Raw genomic sequence first — 17,645 nt, forward strand, 5'->3', positions numbered from 1 at the left:
GAGCTATTTTTTGTGGCCCCAGAAGGTAGGACCAGAACCAACGGGTTGAAATTAGATCAGGAGAGTTTCCAGCTCAACATGAGGAAGAACTTCCTGACCATTAGAGCAGTTCCTCAGTGGAACAGGCTTCCTCGGGAGGTGGTGGGCTCTCCTTCCTTGAAGTCTAGATTTTCATCTGACAGCAATGCTGATTCTGTGATTAGGCAGATCATAAGAAGGAGGGCAATGTAGATGGTGAGGGGTCTAGAGACCAAGTCCTATGAGGAAAGGTTGAAGGAGCTGGTCATGTTTAGCCTGGAGAGGAGGCAGCTGAGAGGTGATAGGACCACCATCTTCAAGTCCATGAAGGGCTGTCATCTAGAAGATGGGGTGGAATTGTTTTTGTGGCCCCAGAAGGTATGACCAGAACCAACGGGTTGAAATTAAATCAAATGAGTTTCTGGCTCAACATTAGGAAGAACTTCCTGACAGAGCGGTTCCTCAGTGGAACAGGCTTCCTCCTCGGGGGGTGGTGGGCTCTCCTTCCTTGGAGGTTTTCAAACAGAGGCTAGATGGCCATCTGACAGCAATGAAGATCCTGTGACTTGAGCAGATCATGAGAAGTAGAGCAGGCAGGGTCGCATCAGTTCATAGTCCTTGTGGCCCTTTCTTACATGCCCAGGGATATGCCGCTTACCACTTTGGTGTCAGACAGCAATTTCTCTCCAGGCTAGTTTGACAAGGGATTCTGGAGGATTTTGCCATCTTCTGGGCATGGAGAAAGGGTGGGGGCAGGGGTGGAATTCTAGCAGGAGCTCCTTTGCATATTAGGCCACACACCCCTAATGTAGCCAGTCATCCAAGAGCTTGGAATTCTAGCAGGAGCTCCTTTGCATATTAGGCCACACACCCCTGATGTAGCCAATCCTCCAAGAGCTTGGAATTCCAGCAAGAGCTCCTTTGCATATTAGGCCACACACCCCTGATGTAGCCAATCCCCCAAGAGCTTGGAATTCCAGCAAGAGCTCCTTTGCATATTAGGCCACACAACCCCTGATGTAGCCAATCCTCCAAGAGCTTGGAATTCTCGCAAGAGCTCCTTTGCCTATTAGGCCACACACCCCTTATGTAGCCAATCCTCCAAGAGCTTACAAGGCTCTTTTTTGTAAGCTCTTGCAGGATTGGCTATGGCAGGGGTGTGTGGCCTAGTATGCAAAGGAGCTCCTGCTAGAATTCCACCCCTGGGTGGGGGAAGTATTCGTAAATGTCCTGCACTATGCAGAGGGTTAGACTTGACGATCCTGGCGTCCCCTTCCAGCTCTATGATTAAAGTTCTGGGAGACCTTAGTTGGAATTCCAGCTCTGTGACATACATTTCCTCTTCCTTCGCACTTTCCCCAGCTGCATCTTTCCCAGTGCAAATTTTCCAGGCTTTACGGACATTTAGGGGGTGTTGTCATGCAGTATCTATGCACACCCGTGTACATCTAGTAGCTACATCCCCCCCACCCCCCTAATTTCGCATCAGTACAACTATTTAGAGAGAGATTTGGCTGGTGGGGAATTTATCCGTGTGTGTGGATAAACAGGCATGTGATAATCGTCTAACAGCTCCCTTGATTTTGGAATTAATGTATTCCCCTTATAGCGTTAATTCCTTGCTAAGCGCTCACTTTGAGTTTATACCCTGAGCCGTGCTTTTGACAGTCCCCTCCCTCCCTTCCTCGGCGGGATGTAGCCATTTGTTAAAAAATTGCGACGTTTGTCATCTACTTTCTTGAAAAAAAGCATCATTGGAGACAACAGCTCGTTATGGAATAAACACGATCTGGGCGCATCTTTCTAAATTGGATATTTTTCCTCCTGAATAATTGATCTGAAACGCAGTCTAAACATATACAAATAGATGTATCTGGAATGCCATAGTCTGGTGCATATATTTGCACAGGAAATATAAGGAGGTGCTTCTTCTTCTTTTTTTTTGCTAAATCCATTCAGAAATAATTAGGCTTTTTGCCAGGAAAAACACGAAGCCCTCTGGGTAAGGCGAGGGCTTCTTTCTCGGCACCCCCTCCCCATTTTGGTTTCTTTGTTTTGCTTCTGAACACACAGGCACTTGTTTTGGGTGGGTTCAAAGCATCGAGGAACATATGAACATATGAAGCTGCCTTATGAATATGAATCAGATCTTTGGTCCATCAAAGTCAGTATTGTCTTCTCAGACTGGCAGCAGCTCTCCAGGGTCTCAAGCTGAGGCTTTTCACACCTATTTGCCTGGACCCTTTTTTGGAGATGCCAGGGATTGAACCTGGGACCTTCTGCTTCCCGATCAGATGCTCTACCACTGAGCCACCGTCCCTCCCCGAGGAGACAAGATAACAGTGATAAAAAGGTAACGGTAGTCCCCTGTGCAAGCACCAGTCGTTTTCGACTCTGGAGTGACGTTGCTTTCACAACGTTTTCACGGCAGACTTCTTCACGGGGTGGTTTGCCATTGCCTTCCCCAGTCCTCTACACTTTCCCCCCAGCAAGCTGGGGACTCATTTGACCGACCTCGGAAGGATGGAAGGCTGAGTCAACCTGGAGCCGGCTACCTGAACCAGCTTCCGCCAGGATCGAACTCAGGTCGTGAGCAGAGGGCTCCGACTGCAGTACTGCAGCTTTACCACATAGCACCACAGGGCTCCAACAGTGATAACAGCTCTTTAATAGGGGCAGGATGGTATATGGCTGCACTGACAAGACTAGGAACCGGCCAACGGGGCCCTAACTATATATAACTCTGGGTTCCCGCTCTAACGGGGTATACTGGTCCATTCAAACTGGCTGGGGCCCTATGATTGGTGCAGGGCAGCAGGTATCAGGATCCCACTGCCCGTTGTCCCTAGTTCCCCCAAGCTCTGTTCTTCCGGCTCCAATGAGCTAAATAGGTATACCCAGATACTTGACATAATTCTATGCTTAGCTTTGTAGGGTTGGAGCCCCGTGGTGCCGAGTGGTAAAGCTGCAGTACCGCAGTCCAAGCTCTGCTCATGACCTGAGTTCGATCCCAGCGGAAGCTGGGTTCAGGTGGCCGGCTCAACGTTGACCGTGCCTCTTGGGCCTGATTGTACATTGTTCCCTGAATTCTCGGTTGGCCTCTTTTGCATGACTTTTGGACTGACGCATTGGCCATGCAAGCTTGGTTAGTGTCCCTGCTTTGTTGCCCTTGGTTTCTACTGCCGGAATCTGCCCTGCTCCGGGACATTGGATCACAGAACCTAATCAGGGCTGGCTAGGGTTGCCAAGTCCAATTCAAGAAATATCTGGGGATTTGGGGGGACCAATCCCTGGTCCTAAAGAGGCCAGGCTCATGACTACTAGAGCTAGGGCCTTTTCTGTAGCAGCCCCACACTGGTGGAATGAGCTCCCGGAGGAGGTCAGGGCTATGCGAGAGCTCGTATAGGAGCCAAGAGCAAGGCTCTGACAAGCATAATCGAACTCCAAAGGGAGTCCTGGCCATCACATTTAAAGGGACGGCACACCTTTTAAAACCCACCACCTCCCGAGGAAGCCTGTTCCACTGAGGAACCGTTCTAACGGTCAGGAAGTTCTTCCTAATATTGAGCTGAATTTAATTTCAACCCATTGGTTCTGGTCCTACCATCTGGGGCCACAGAAAACAATTCCACACCATCCTCTAGATGACAGCCCTTCATGTATTTGAAGATGGTGATCCTATCACCTCTGAGCCACCTCCTCTCCAGGCTAAACATCCCCAGCTCCTTCAGTCTTTCCTCATAGGACTTGACCTTCCCTCCATTGGAAATAATGGAGGATAGGGGCACCTCCTTTTGGGGCTCATAGAATTGGACCCCCTGGTCCAATCTTTTTGAAACTTGGGGGGTATTTTGGGAAGAGCCACTGGATGCTATGCTGAAAAGTTGGTGCCTCTGCCTCAAACAACACCCCTCCCCCAGAGCCCCAGATACCCGCGGATCAATTCTCCATCATTTCCTATAAGAATAAGACTCCATACAGAATAATAGAGTGTCGAGCAGACATTTCCCTTCCCTCCCCCTGCTTTCTGATGACCCTGAAGTGGGGGAGGGAGGGCCTCCAAACTGGCGGATCCCCTGCCCCCACCTGGGGATTGGCAACCCTAGAACTGGCCCTCGTTAGTCCTTGGATGGGAGATCACCCAAGGCGTCCAAGGTTGCTGCGCAGAGGCAGGCAATGGGAAAATCACCTCTGAATGCCTCTTGTGCTGAGAAGCCTATCGGGCCACCATACATTGACTACAACTAGATGACACTTTTCAGAACAACAATGGATTGACCCAGGCTGGCCTGATCTCATCAGAGCTTGGAAGCTCAGCAAGGTCAGCCCTGGTTAACGCTTGGATGGGAGATCACCAAGGAATCATAGAATCACAGAGTTGGAAGGCACCTCCAGGGTCATTGAGCCCAACCCAACAATGCAGGAAACTCACAAACACCTCCCCCTAAATTCGCAGGATCTTCATTGCTGTCAGATGGCCATCTAGCCTCTGCTTTAAAATCTCCAAGGAAGGAGAGCCCACCACCTCCTGAGGAAGCCTTGATGCTTGGCTTCCTCATGAAAAGGGAATCATAGAATCACAGAGTTGGAAGGGTCCAACTCCAGGGTCATCGAGTCCAATCCCCTGCACAATGCAGGAAACTCACAAACACCTCCCCCTAAATTCACAGGATCTTCATTGCTGTCAGATGGCCATCCAGCCTCAGTTGCAGAACCTCCAAGGAAGGAGAGCCCACCACCTCCCGAGGAAGCCTGTTCCACTGAGAAACCGCTCTAACGGTCAGGAAGTTCTTCCTAGTGTTGAGCCGGAAACTCTTTTGATTTAATTTCAACCCGTTGGTTCTGGTCATACTTTCTGGGGCCACAGAAAATAGCTCTGCACCAATGTTCTTTATAAGCTGCAGCATCTTGTGAGCTCATAAAAAAAAAATCTTTGTTGCAGTCTAAATATGCACTGGTTGCCCATTGCATGCCGGATTCGTTTCAAGGTGCTGATTCTTACCTTCAAAGCCCTACATGGCCAGGGACCTGCATACCTTAGGGACTGCCTTTCTCCACATGTTCCCCAGAGAGCACTTTGGTCTGGGTCAAAAAACCTGCTATCAATCCCTGGTCCTAAAGAGGCCAGGCTCATGACTACTAGAGCTAGGGCCTTTTCTGTAGCAGCCCCACACTGGTGGAATGAGCTCCCGGAGGAGGTCAGGGCTGTGCGAGAGTTCGTATAGTTCTACAGGGCCTGCAAGACGACATTCTTCCACCAGGCATTTGCAAGATAGATCGTTGGCTACTACAGCCTTCGAAAAAAATATCTGGACCCCTTCTTGCAATCCACTCCATATAGAACATCTGGACCATTGAGATCTGTTTACGGGGAACACTTCACCGGAATAGCAAGACAACACGCTTAAGATCATAGCACCTGAAATGAAATGTCAGTTTCTATGTTTTAAATTGTTTCTACTGGTTTAATGTTTTACTGTATGTTTATGTTCATGTGTATGCATGATGTCATGAGCCCTGACGAGGAGGAGCTGGAAGGGTTAACAGACATGGAAGAGTTACCAGCCAGTTCCTCAGCTGAACAAACAGCAGCTGGCCCATTAATCACTCTCCAGTCAACAGTGTGAGCTGCTGACGATCAATCTCCTCCAAGTTCTCTTCCTCCCATCTCAAGAGTTCGAAGCAGGCTCCAGAAAGAACTTTCAGAGCAAAGACATGAGGCATGCCGAGGCTTCAGATCTCTCAGCCCTGAGTTCTAGCAGAGTCACTGCCACCCAGGGAGCAGACTCCCATATAGCTCCCACCCAGGACCTGGTAACCTTGTGGAAGTAACAAGTCTATTCTCTGGCTTGCATCCAGACTCCCTCCTGATTCCTGATTCTGACCTGCTTAATTTCCTTGGCACCCTGACCTTTTGGCTTTTGGACATTGACTTCTGATTCTGGTTTGTGATTCCGCATTGGTGACTTGGCTCCTGCTTGACTTCCTGGACTTTGACCTTGGACTAGCTTTGGACTTCTGCCTGCCTGCACCCGGAGAACGCGACACATGACCCTGTGAGCCGCCCCGAGCCTGCCTCGGCGGGGAGGGCAGGATACAAACTGAATTAAGTAAATAAATAAAACATGGCTGAGAACTGTAGGTGGATTATATATGTTAAAATCCTGTCTGATATCCTAACAGCCAACGGCCGTGCCGTCTGGATCATTTTCTGGAATTAGGCAATTACTGAAATCACGAATGTGAACTGTCCAAGCGAGAGGGGTAGGATCTGTGGAAGTGTGCCCAGATTATTCCTGCTGATGGAACGCCCTGCCCGGGCCTCACAAGTGGAAGCACATTCTGAGAAAGGCAGCCTTTTCTTTTATTCATGTCACCTCCAAGTTGCTCGAAGCAGGAGAGACCAGATGTTGCTGCGCAGCGGAGCTGGCAGGGGGCGGACTGGGGGGGGGGTTGCACTTTGCGGAGGCCAGTGATCCCTGAACAATTTCGCTGAGCTGCAGTTTTCCAACGACCCACTCTTCTTTGGGTTTTTGAAGCTTTCAAGGTGCTCCGGCCCAGAATCTTAAAATTAGAACCGTTAAGAGTAGAAGCATAAAAGCCGTCGAGAAAAGTTCATAGACGTTCAGGACATGGAATGCAAAAACTGGATAAAGTTAAGAACATAAGAGAAGCCATGTTGGATCAGGCCAACGGCCCATCCAGTCCAACACTCTGTGTCACACAGTGGCAAAAAATTTTATATATACATACGCACTGTGGCTAATAGCCACTGATGGACCTCTGCTCCATATTTTTATCTAAACCCCTCTTGAAGGTGGCTATACTTGTGGGCGCCACCACCTCCTGTGGCAGTGAATTCCACATGTTAATCACCCTTTGGGTGAAGAAGTACTTCCTTTTATCCGTTTTAACCTGTCTGCTCAGCAATTTCATCGAATGCCCACGAGTTCTTGTATTGTGAGAAAGGGAGAAAAGTACTTCTTTCTCTACTTTCTCCATCGCATGCATTATTTTGTAAACCTCTATCATGTCACCCCGCAGTCGACGTTTCTCCAAGCTAGAGTCCCAAGCGTTTCAACCTTTCTTCATAGGGAAAGTGCTCCAGCCCTTTAATCATTTTAGTTGCCCTTTTCTGGACTTTCTCCAATGCTATAATATCCTTTTTGAGGTGCGGCAACCAGAACTGCACACAGTACTCCAAATGAGACTGCACCATCGATTTATACAGGGGCATTATGATACTGGCTGATTTGTTTTCAATTCCCTTCCTAATAATTCCCAGCATGGCGTTGGCCTTTTTTATTGCAAACGCACACTGTCTTGACATTAGAAGTTAGAAGGACTCTACAGCCTCCAGCTCCGCAATTAATTGCAAGCAACCTGTTCACGGTTTAGCAGTGAGCCTCATAAGGTTGCCAACTTCCTGTTGGGTAAACCAGCCCTCTCTTGGATTGCTGCCTTGTCGTGGCGGAAGGGCTTGTGTGGTTCAATGAGGCTGTGGGCTGTGCCACGCAGGGCCACCCAAGATGAACAGGCCGCAGCTGAGAACCCAGACAAAATACGATCCACTGGAGAAGGAAGTGGCAACCCACTCCAATATCCTTGCCAAGAAAACCCCATGGACAGTAACAAAAGGCTAAAAGATATGGCGCTGGAAGATGAGCCCCTCAGGTCAGAAGGTGCCCAATATGCTACTGGGGAAGAGCGCAGGGCAAGTCCAAGTAACAGAAAGAGTGGCGGGGCTGGGCCAAAGCCAAAAGGGTTACACTGAGAAGAAAAGAAGAAGAAGACAATGACTGCAGATTTATGCCCCGCCCTTTTGTCTGAATCAGAGACTCAGAGTGGCTTACAATCTCCTATATCTTCTCCCACAACAGACACCCTGTGAGGTGGGTGGGGCTGAGTGATCTCTCCCAGAAGCTGCCCTTTCAAGGACAACCTCTGCCAGAGCTCTGGCTGACCCAAGGCCGTTCCGACAGGTACAAGTGGAGGAGTGGGGAATCAAACCCGATTCTGCCAGATAAGAGTCCGCACACTTAACCACTACACCAAACTGGGCTCTCAGAGATCGTGACTCGCTGTCTTCCTCTAGTGCAAGAGAGTGAAACCCCATCCTGTTACAGCATTTCAGTGCACGGTGTGGTGCGCCCGCACTCCAGAGACCAAAACGAGAGGCCTCCCTTTGGCCGGGCAAGGTGGGAACATCCCCCCTCCCAAAGGCCTATGGCAGAGCACCAGCCTCTCCTTGCTGTCTGCTGACACGCGGCGCCGTCCGATAAAGCCGTCCACGATTCATTATTCTTAAATGACAGCCCCACGTTCAAGCAAGCTGATCTCCGCTGACAGTGGGAATCTAATTAACCTGAATTGCTATCTTGATTGTGGCCCGATTGATGTCAGCTGCCAAGTGTCAAGAAGAGGAAACTGAGCTAATGGGATTGTTTAATTAATCCACACCAGAGGGGGATGTCCCCGTTCCTTTGCTTAAGGTGTTCCCCCATGTGAGCATTTAACAAATATTAGTTTTAGTTGGCAGGGCTGGCCCTCGACCGTCTGGCATTAATAACATCACTGAGTTGCATAGGGGTGCCCAATTCCACGCCCCCTGAAGGCTGGCACCCTAGGCAACCACCTAGTTTGCCTAGTGGCAGGGCCACCTCTGCTAGTTGGGAAGGGGTAGAAATGCATGTGATGATGACGATGATATTGGATTTATATCCCGCCTCCACTCCAAATCTCAGAGTCTCAGAGCGGCTCACAATCTCCTTTATCTCCCTCCCCCACAACAGACACCCTGTGAGGTGGGTGGGGCTGAGAGGGCTCTCCCAGCAGCTGCCCTTTCAAGGACAACCTCTGCCAGAGCTCTGGCTGACCCAAGGCCATCACAGCAGGTGCAAGTGGAGGAGTGGGGAATCAAACTCCCAGATAAGAGTCTGCACACTTAACCACGACACCAAACTGGCTCTCTTTTCTTTAAGAAGGTTACTGGAGTTTGGTTAACTGCTGAGGACTGTAGAAGAGGCTCTAGGGCAGCTGTCCCCAACATGGTGCCAGCAGGCACCATGGTTCCTCACACCTTTCCCAGCACTCCCCCCAAGTGCTTTCAAAAAGTGGGCAGGGCCTGGTACAGCTTTTGCCACCGAGGCTTCCGATTGGCCACCAGAGATTTGATTGGCTGTGGAGATTTTTTTTAAATGTTGCTTTGACAGTAGTTGACAGTAGCCACTACAGCACTACTACTAGTAGTAGTTGTGGTGGTGGTAGTAGTGGTAGTAGTTTAATTCACAGTAGTAGTGGTGGTGGATAGGCTTCCCCCCCCCCCGCCCTGGCGGGGGACCCCCGAATTTGCTGCCTCCTCCCCCGGTCTCCAAAAATCCGGAAGCGGGGGGGGGGGGAGAACATGCGTGTAGGCATCATGCAGTTGTAGAGCTCCTGCAGGTTTAGAAACCTGCAAACTGATCCGTTCAAGGCTGTTCCTTTAAGGCTGCGCAGGAAACAGGAGGGGCTTCATTGGAAAGGGTAGTAATAGTTTCCATGGAGAACGGCTCCTCCCTTTCTTTTGCTTTCATTTTCACAGCAAGTAGAGTTCTGCAGGAAGGAGATCTAGTAAGTCTTTGTGTGTGTGAGGGAGGGAGGGGGCAGGGGATTCCCTGGTTTGAAGGCCCTCCCCCCCCTTTAGAAAGCGTGGGGGGGAGGGAAATGTCTACTGGGCGCTCTATTATTCCCTGTGGAGAACAATTCCCATAGGGAATAATAGGGAATTGATCCATGGGTATTGAGGGCTCGGGGGGGGGGTATTTTTTGAGGTAGAGGCACCAAATTTTTAGTATAGCATCTAGTGCCTCTCCCCAAAATGCATAACTGTAACTGACAGTAATGATTGTATGACAGTATGTATAATTGAGATTGATAGTAGTTATAGCACCTGTCTTATCTATTTTAATTAATTTATGTAATTGAACTGTATTTTAAATCATTGTTTATTTTGTATTTTATCTAAATCATGGCACGCCATGTCTGTGAGCCGCCCTGAGCCCGCCTTTGGCGGGGGAGGGCGGGATATAAGAATAAAACTTACTTACTTACAAAATACCCCCCCAAGTTTCAAAACGATTGGACCAGAGGGTCCAATTCTATGAGCCCCAAAAGACGGTGCCCCTATCCTTCACTTAAAAAGGTGTGCGGTCCCTTTAAATGTGATGGCCAGAACTCCCTTTGGAGTTCAATTATGCTTGTCCCACCCTTGTTCCTGGCTCCACCCCAATGTCTCCTGGCTCCACCCCCAAAGTCTCCTGGCTCCGCCCCCAAAGTCCCCAGATATTTCTTGAATTGGACTTGGCAACCCTAGTGGTGGTGGTAGTAGTAATGGTAGTAGCAGTGGTAGTAGTGGTGGTGGTGTAGTAGTAGTAGTGTCCTCCCCCAATTCCAGCAACTTTGGGGTTAGAGTCTCCTTCCAGGAGGCATTTTTTATCTTATAATCAGAAGGCCCAACCACTTACTTATATTTAGCAATGTCGCAAAGTTTTTAAAATAATGGGTTTAGAGCAGGGGTAGCCAAACGTGCTGAACATAAGAGCCATGTAGAGTAAACCCCAGATGTTTGAGAACCACAAGAGGTGAACGTCAGATGTATGAGAGAAGCAAGGGAGGGAGGGAGGGAGGGAGGGAGGGAGGAAGGAAGGAAGGAAGGAAGGAAGGAAGGAAGGAAGGAAGGAAGGAAGGAAGGAAGGAAGGAAGGAAGGAAGGAAGGAAGGACATAGAAGGAAGGAAGGAAGGAAGGAAGGAAGGAAGGAAGGAAGGAAGGAAGGAAGGAAGGAAGGAAGGACATGGAAGGGAGGAGGAAGGGACAGGTAGAGAGAAAGCAATTTAAACTTAAACTTAAAGACAAGCCAACCGGCGGCTTGGAGAAGCAATTTAAAGAGAGGAATGCCTTCTCCAAGCCGTGGGATGGCGCGGTGGGGGCCACAAGCACAGAATCGGAGGCCTGCTTGAAACCTTAGTAGTTCTGATAGGTTCTTCAGCTCCCTTCTTCCATCAGCCATGACAGCTACTTATATCTGAATTTGAATTCCACGTGAGCCGTGTCAAGTACACGTTGCCTGTCTTCCATTGGGTTTGTCTTATCCTTCGTACTTACCATATTACATTTTTTTTGGGGAGATCATCATATATTTCTAACTTCTTTATGTCGTTAGAGCTTCTCTTGAGTTCTAATCCGCTTATTTGGTAATCGCTTTGGAGTCTCTCTGTCCTCGTTTCCCCCCTCCCGAAATAACTGAAATATCTTGTTGAGATGAAAAAGTTTCTTCTCCAAGAAGTTTGCAAACTCAAAACTGAATTGTCTGAATCCTTAGGTACCCAGAGGCTTGTTATAATGGGGAAATGACTATAATTTAACCAGGTGAATGATCAAAAATTCTCCGCAATTATCAGGTTGGCCAGTTGTCTCCAATATGGTGCCTGCCAATGTGTTTTCTGACACCTGTTAGCTTCTTGAGTCTTGTAGACAAAATCCAAATGAACCATAAACCTCCATTTTTCCAGTTTGTGCCTACTTCTAGTGCTGACCTTCTTCCAGACAGGTGCATTTCAACTTGAAAAAGACTGCAGAAGAAGAAGACTGCAGATTTATACCCCATCCTTCTCTCTGAATCAGAGACTCAGAGCGGCTTACAATCTCCTGTATCTTCTCCCCCTACAACAGAGACCTTGTGAGGTGGATGAGGCTGAGAGGGCTCTCACAGCAGCTGCCCTTTCCAGGAGAACTTGAGCTCTGGCTAACCCAAGTCCATTCCAGCAGGTGCAAGTGGAGGAGTGGGGAATCGAACCCGGTTTTCCCAGATAAGAATCCGTGCACCTAACCACTACACCAAACTGGCACACTTAACCGCTACACCAAACCACTATACCAGACCATCAGCTGAACAACCGAGGGGGGTTTCACGCTGTGAAATAGACGCAGTATTATCCCATCGCCAAAAAACCCTGCTTGAGTTTGGTCCATTTCTGGGCTATCAGACAGCCGCCATTGAAGCGACAGGATTCAAACAGTGGTCCATGGTTGCTAGCATGGCCAAACCATGGACCTGCCACTGAAAAGTCCCCTGTGTGAACGCTCAAGCAGAGAAACACACAAGTGCTCCTCGAAAAAGGGTTGGGGGGAAGGGAACCTGACCATGCCATAAATGGCTTGGTGCGATCACACAACCCTTCCGCTTATGAGATGCACCCAGGCGTTCAGACAGCCTCTGATTCTGCTACCTAGATGCAATTCAGGGAGGAAACTACCAGGACAATCCTGGTGGCATTTTAATCCGGGTAGGAGTCGCCTGGAGACAGGGTGAGAATGGGTACAGCTCAGAGGGCAGATGTGCCCTTCAGAATGTGGTGGGCTCTCCTACCTTGGAGGTTTTTAAGCAGAGGATGGATGGCCATCTGACAGCAAGGAGGCTCCAGTGAATTTAGGGGGAGGTCTTTGTGAACTAGCGGCCCCGTGGCGCAGAGTGGTGAAGGAGCAGGACTGTGATCAGAACTCTCTGCTCACGACCTGAGTTTGATCCCAGCGAAAGCTGGATTCAGGTAGCCAGCTCAAGATTGACTCAGCCTTCCATCCTTCCGAGGTCAGTCAAATGAGTCCCCAGCTTGCTGGGGGGAAGTGTAAAAGACTGGGGAACGCAATGGTTCCCATAAAAAGTCTGCCGAGAAAACGTGAAACCAATAGCGTTCCCGTGGCGCAGAGTGGTAAAGCAGCAGTACTGGGGTACTGTGATCTGAACTCTCTGCTTACAATCTGAGTCCGATCCCAGCGAAAGCTGGATTCAGGTAGCTGGCTCCAGGATGACTCAGCCTTCCATCCTTCCGAGGTGGGTAAAATGAGTACCCAGCTTGCTGGGGGCGGGGAGTGTAGAGGACTGAGAAAGGCAAGGGCAAACCACCCTGTCAAAAGTCTGCCGTAAAAACATTGTGAAAGCAACGTCACCCCAGAGTCGGAAACGACTGGTGCTTGCACAGGGGACCTTTCCTTTCCCTTTGTGAGCTTCCTACATTGTGCAGGGGGGTGGACTAGATGACCCTGGAGGTCCCCTCCAACTCCAACTATGATTCTATGGTTCTGTGATCGTGCACTTTTAATCCGAATCGGTGGCGGGGCTAGGTTGGGCCAAACCTCTTGTGTGACTCCACCCAGAGTCACAAAAGCTTACACCATGGGAATCTTATTGAACTCAAATTATTGCTTTTTATTGGACTCAAATCTTGCTTTTATATGTGAACATTTGAAGCTGCCTTCTACTGAATCAGACCCTCGGTCCATCAAAGTCAGTGCTTTCTACTCAGACTGGCAGCGGCTCTCCGGGGTCTCAAGCTGAGGTTTTTCACGCCTATTTGCCTGGACCCTTTTTAGTTGGAGATGCTGGGGATTGAACCTGAGACCTTCTGCTTATTGAGCAGGTGCTCTACCACTGAGCCACAGCCCCATTCATGGCTCTCTAGAGTCTCAAGCTGAGGTTTTTCATACCTACTTGCCTGGACCCTTTTTAGTTGGAGATGCCGGGGATTGAACCTGGGACTTTCTGCTTACCCAGCAGATGCTCTACCACTGAGCCACCGTCCCTCCCCGATGTACTTCTGACCAACCCAGCAACCCTCCTGAATCTGCAGTTTTTATTTGCTTGCTGCAACATTTGTGTCCTTGGAAAGCACTGTACCCAAATGGTCAACCTTCCAGCCCTGCTGTGGTGTGGTCATACCCGATATACCCTTCAATTACGGCCAATTGCAGCTAATCCAGATTGACTTGTCCAGGTCGTGATGCAAAACGTCGCAGGACTCCGGCGCTTACACTGGGCTACAGGATCCAGCCGAACGTCATTGTGAGGGAAGCCCCCGCTTCGTTGTTGTTTAAATAAATGCTCTCCGCGAAACAAACAGAGAAGTCGTTAATGATATCGTTGGCCTTTCCTCTCTGCGCTGCTGGTATTTAATCGGGGGGGAAAAAATCCATCGCTGTGTTTTGAGGGAAGCTTTTCTGCAAAGGTTGCCCGATTTGGGCAACACATTATAATTTGTACATATCGTAAAAGGTCACCCTGCCCAGCTCTTTGCGTAGTGTTTTTTTCCTGCTGGCCTCCTTTATCAGAAATGATGGGGTACATGACTGCATCAAGTGCAAATGGAATGCTAGGAAAAAAGCCAGGGTGGGTGGGAAATCTTTGACTCTTGAGTTTCTCTTTCCTTGATTTCCTTCACCTCCCTGGAGATGGAATCTCCTCCCCCAACCCCACCCTTGCAGTGCCATAAGATTTCTGGAATGAATGTTAAGTTCTGATGCAGAAGGAAGCGAAAGAGGGGACTTAACAGGGGTGGGAAGGAGGCCAAGGCTATGCCGCGGGTGAGGCGGCAGCCTCGCTTCCAGAGTGTACCGGAAGTGACGTCGTCATGTTGGTGATGCCACAGCAACACTCTGGCACTCGGGCAAAATCTCTATGGTAGAAGCCATTTTTACCATAGAGTTTTTTGCCCAGATACCGGAGGGCCACTGCAACATCACAACGTAATGGCATCACTTCTGGTACACACTGGAAGTGACGCCGCCACGTCGACAGCAGCAGTCTTGGCAAGTCGCCCCAGCCTGTGCCCGTTTCGAGGAGGGACCTGGCAACCTTACTTCCTTCATTAGCCAGCAAACTAGAGTCGACAGCCTTGAGGTGGAAAAGCACTAGGGATTTGGGTGTGGTGGGAAGCATAGTGGGAGGTGCCTCAGCAGGGCACAATGTCATAGACCAGGGGTGACAAACGTGCTGCCCGAGGGCTGAATCAGACCCCCAGAGGGCTCCTATCTGGCCCGTGAGCCTCTCGCTGTCATTTGCGTCCTTCTCTCTCTCTCGCTTCCTTCTGCATCACAGCTTGCTTTGCCGGTCTTGCTCAATCGCACAGGAGCTACAGAGCAAAGCCGCTATTTTCTCCATTGGCTGACCAGCACATGAAGCAGTTTATGTACAAAAGCTTGCAATGCCCAGCCATTTCATGTTTTCCTCTGGGTCTTAGGCTCAAAGCATTGACCATAAGATTTCGGGAATGAATGTTAGTAAACCAAAAGTAGGTTTGCAAATTACAGCACAGGCATTGTCTCCAGATTTTGATGCAACAATTCAGAGATGTCAGTCATCAGAAACTGTTAAATAAACAAATTATTGTAAGACTGCTGAACTTTTAGGCATATTTTAAGCTTGCCATAACAACATAAGAGAAGCCATGTTGGATCAGGCCAGTGGCCCATCCAGTCCAACACTCTGTGTCACAGAAGAACATAAGAGAAGCCATGTTGGATCAGGCCAATGGCCCATCCAGTCCAACACTCTGTGTCACACATAAGAACATAAGAGAAGCCATGTTGAATCAGCCCAATGGCCCATCCAGTCCAACACTCTGTGTCACATAAGAACATAAGATAAGCCATGTTGGATCAGGCCAAATGTCCCATCCAGTCCAACACTCTGTGTCACACATAAGAGAAGCCATTTGGATCAGGCCAATGTCCCATCCAGTCCAACACTCTGTGTCACAGAAGAACATAAGAGAAGCCATGTTGGATCAGGCCAATGGCCCATCCAGTCCAACACTCTGTGTCACACATAAGAACATAAGAGAAGCCATGTTGAATCAGGCCAATGGCCCATCCAGTCCAACACTCTGTGTCACATAAAAACATAAGAGAAGCCATGTTGGATCAGGCCAGTGGCCCATCCAGTCCAACACTCTGTGTCACAGAAGAACATAAGAGAAGCCATTTGGATCAGGCCAATGTCCCATCCAGTCCAACACTCTGTCACACAGTGTCACACGCACTGTGTCACACAGTGGCCAATATGTGTGTGTCTGTATATATATAAGGTGGACTTTTTGCCATTGTACCCCGCTGAGGTCCCTTCTTTATCCAAACTCCGGCTTTCCTAGACTCCACTCCCAAACTCTCCAGGGATTTCACACTCCAGAACTGACAACCCTCCACTTTACCTACCCCAAGATGTGCAAATCTCACATCTCCTCCCACCCCTCTATTTATCTGAAGATGTGAAACAAGTTCAAATCAGCCATTATCATGTTCCCCGTATAAATCGATGGTGCGGCCTCATTTGGAGTACTGTGTAGAATTCTGGTCACCGCACCTCAAAAAGGATATTATAGCATTGGAAAAAGTGCAGAAAAGGGCAACTAGAATGATTAAAGGGTTGGAACACTTTCTCTATGAAGAAAGGTAAAAGCGCTTGGGGCTCTTTAGCTTGGAGAAATGTCAACTGAGAGGTGACATGATAGAGGTTTACAAGATTATGCATGGAATGGAGAAAGTAGAGAAAGAAGCACTTTTCTTTCTTTCTCACAATACAAGAACTTGTGGACATTCAATGGAATTGCTGAGCAGTCAGGTTAGAACTGATAAAAGGAAGTATTTTAATCACCGAAGGGGTGATTAACACATGGAATTCACTGCCACAGGAGGTGGTGGCGGCTACAAGCATAACCAGCTTCAAAGAGGGGATTGGTATAAACATATGGAGCAGAGGTGCATCAGTGGCTATTACCCACAGTGTATTGTTGGAACTCTTTGTCTGGGGCAAGTGATGCTCTGTTTTTTTGGTGCTCGGGAGAGGCAATAGTGTGAGGACTTCTAGTATCCTGGTCCCACTGTGGACCTCCTGATGACACTTGGGGTTTTTTTAACCACTGTGTGACAAAGAAGTGTTGGACTGGATGGGCCATTGCCTGATCCAACATGACTTCTCTTATGTTCTTATGCCTAGGGCAGTGATGCTCTGTATTCTGGTGCTTGGTGGGGGGGAAACAGTGGAGGGCTTCTAGTGTCCTGACCCCACTGGTGGACCTCCTGATGGCACTTGGTTTTTCTGGCCACTGTGTGGACACAGAGTGTTGGACTGGATGGGCCATTGGCCCTGATCCAACATGGCTTCTCTTATGTTCTCAGATTGTACCAGATACGGACCATGCCCTTGTTATTCATTACCGCATTCCATGTCTATCAGTGTGGCAGTCAGCTTCCAATCCAGAAACGACATCTTGATTCTATTCTCATTTTTGTTTCATCTATCAGCGGCGATCCAGAAGATAAAGTGCTGTTTCATCTCACGGGCTTGGCGGTTCTTCTGATTATTGTCATAATCATCACAGTCTCTGTCAAGCGTTGAGCCTGCTGAAGTTTTCACAGGTAAATGCTTCACGTGAATTTCTTTTTTAACTGCGGGTGTGCATAAAATCTAAGAGAAGCGGATGGTTCAAAGCTCCCACTGTTGACTAAAACCGCTGCGTTTCGCGAATGATGTGGAAGCGACTTGGATGGATCAAAGGAATTCTTGAAAGGGGGGATGAAATATATTTTATACTTGTGGCCTGGATTCATAAAACTGTCGATCCTTAAATATTGGCTGGAGTTTTAGCTTACTTCCAGATCACTCGGTATACTGTTTATTGGTTTGTTTCGTAAGTGGGTGTGTTGTGTGTGTTTGCTATCAAGTTATTGCCAACCCGTAGGCGACTTCATAGGATTTTCAGGACGGAAAGACGTTTAGAGGTGATTTGCCATTGCTGGCTCTGTGTTGTGACTGCACTTC

General features: G+C 48.8%; 1 protein-coding gene across 1 annotated transcript in view; it reads left to right on the forward strand.

Moving 5' to 3' along the window:
• Positions 1-17,645, forward strand: part of TSNARE1 (t-SNARE domain containing 1) — a 570,576-nt gene that overhangs the window by 374,127 nt on the left and 178,804 nt on the right. The window contains exon 9 of the mRNA XM_060243065.1: positions 17,129-17,242. Within this exon, the coding sequence (XP_060099048.1) occupies positions 17,129-17,146 (18 nt within the window). The 3' untranslated portion in view covers positions 17,147-17,242. The remainder of the gene's footprint in view (positions 1-17,128; positions 17,243-17,645) is intronic.

Source organism: Heteronotia binoei, chromosome 7 (assembly GCF_032191835.1).
Source record: "Heteronotia binoei isolate CCM8104 ecotype False Entrance Well chromosome 7, APGP_CSIRO_Hbin_v1, whole genome shotgun sequence".
NCBI lineage: Eukaryota > Metazoa > Chordata > Lepidosauria > Squamata > Gekkonidae > Heteronotia > Heteronotia binoei.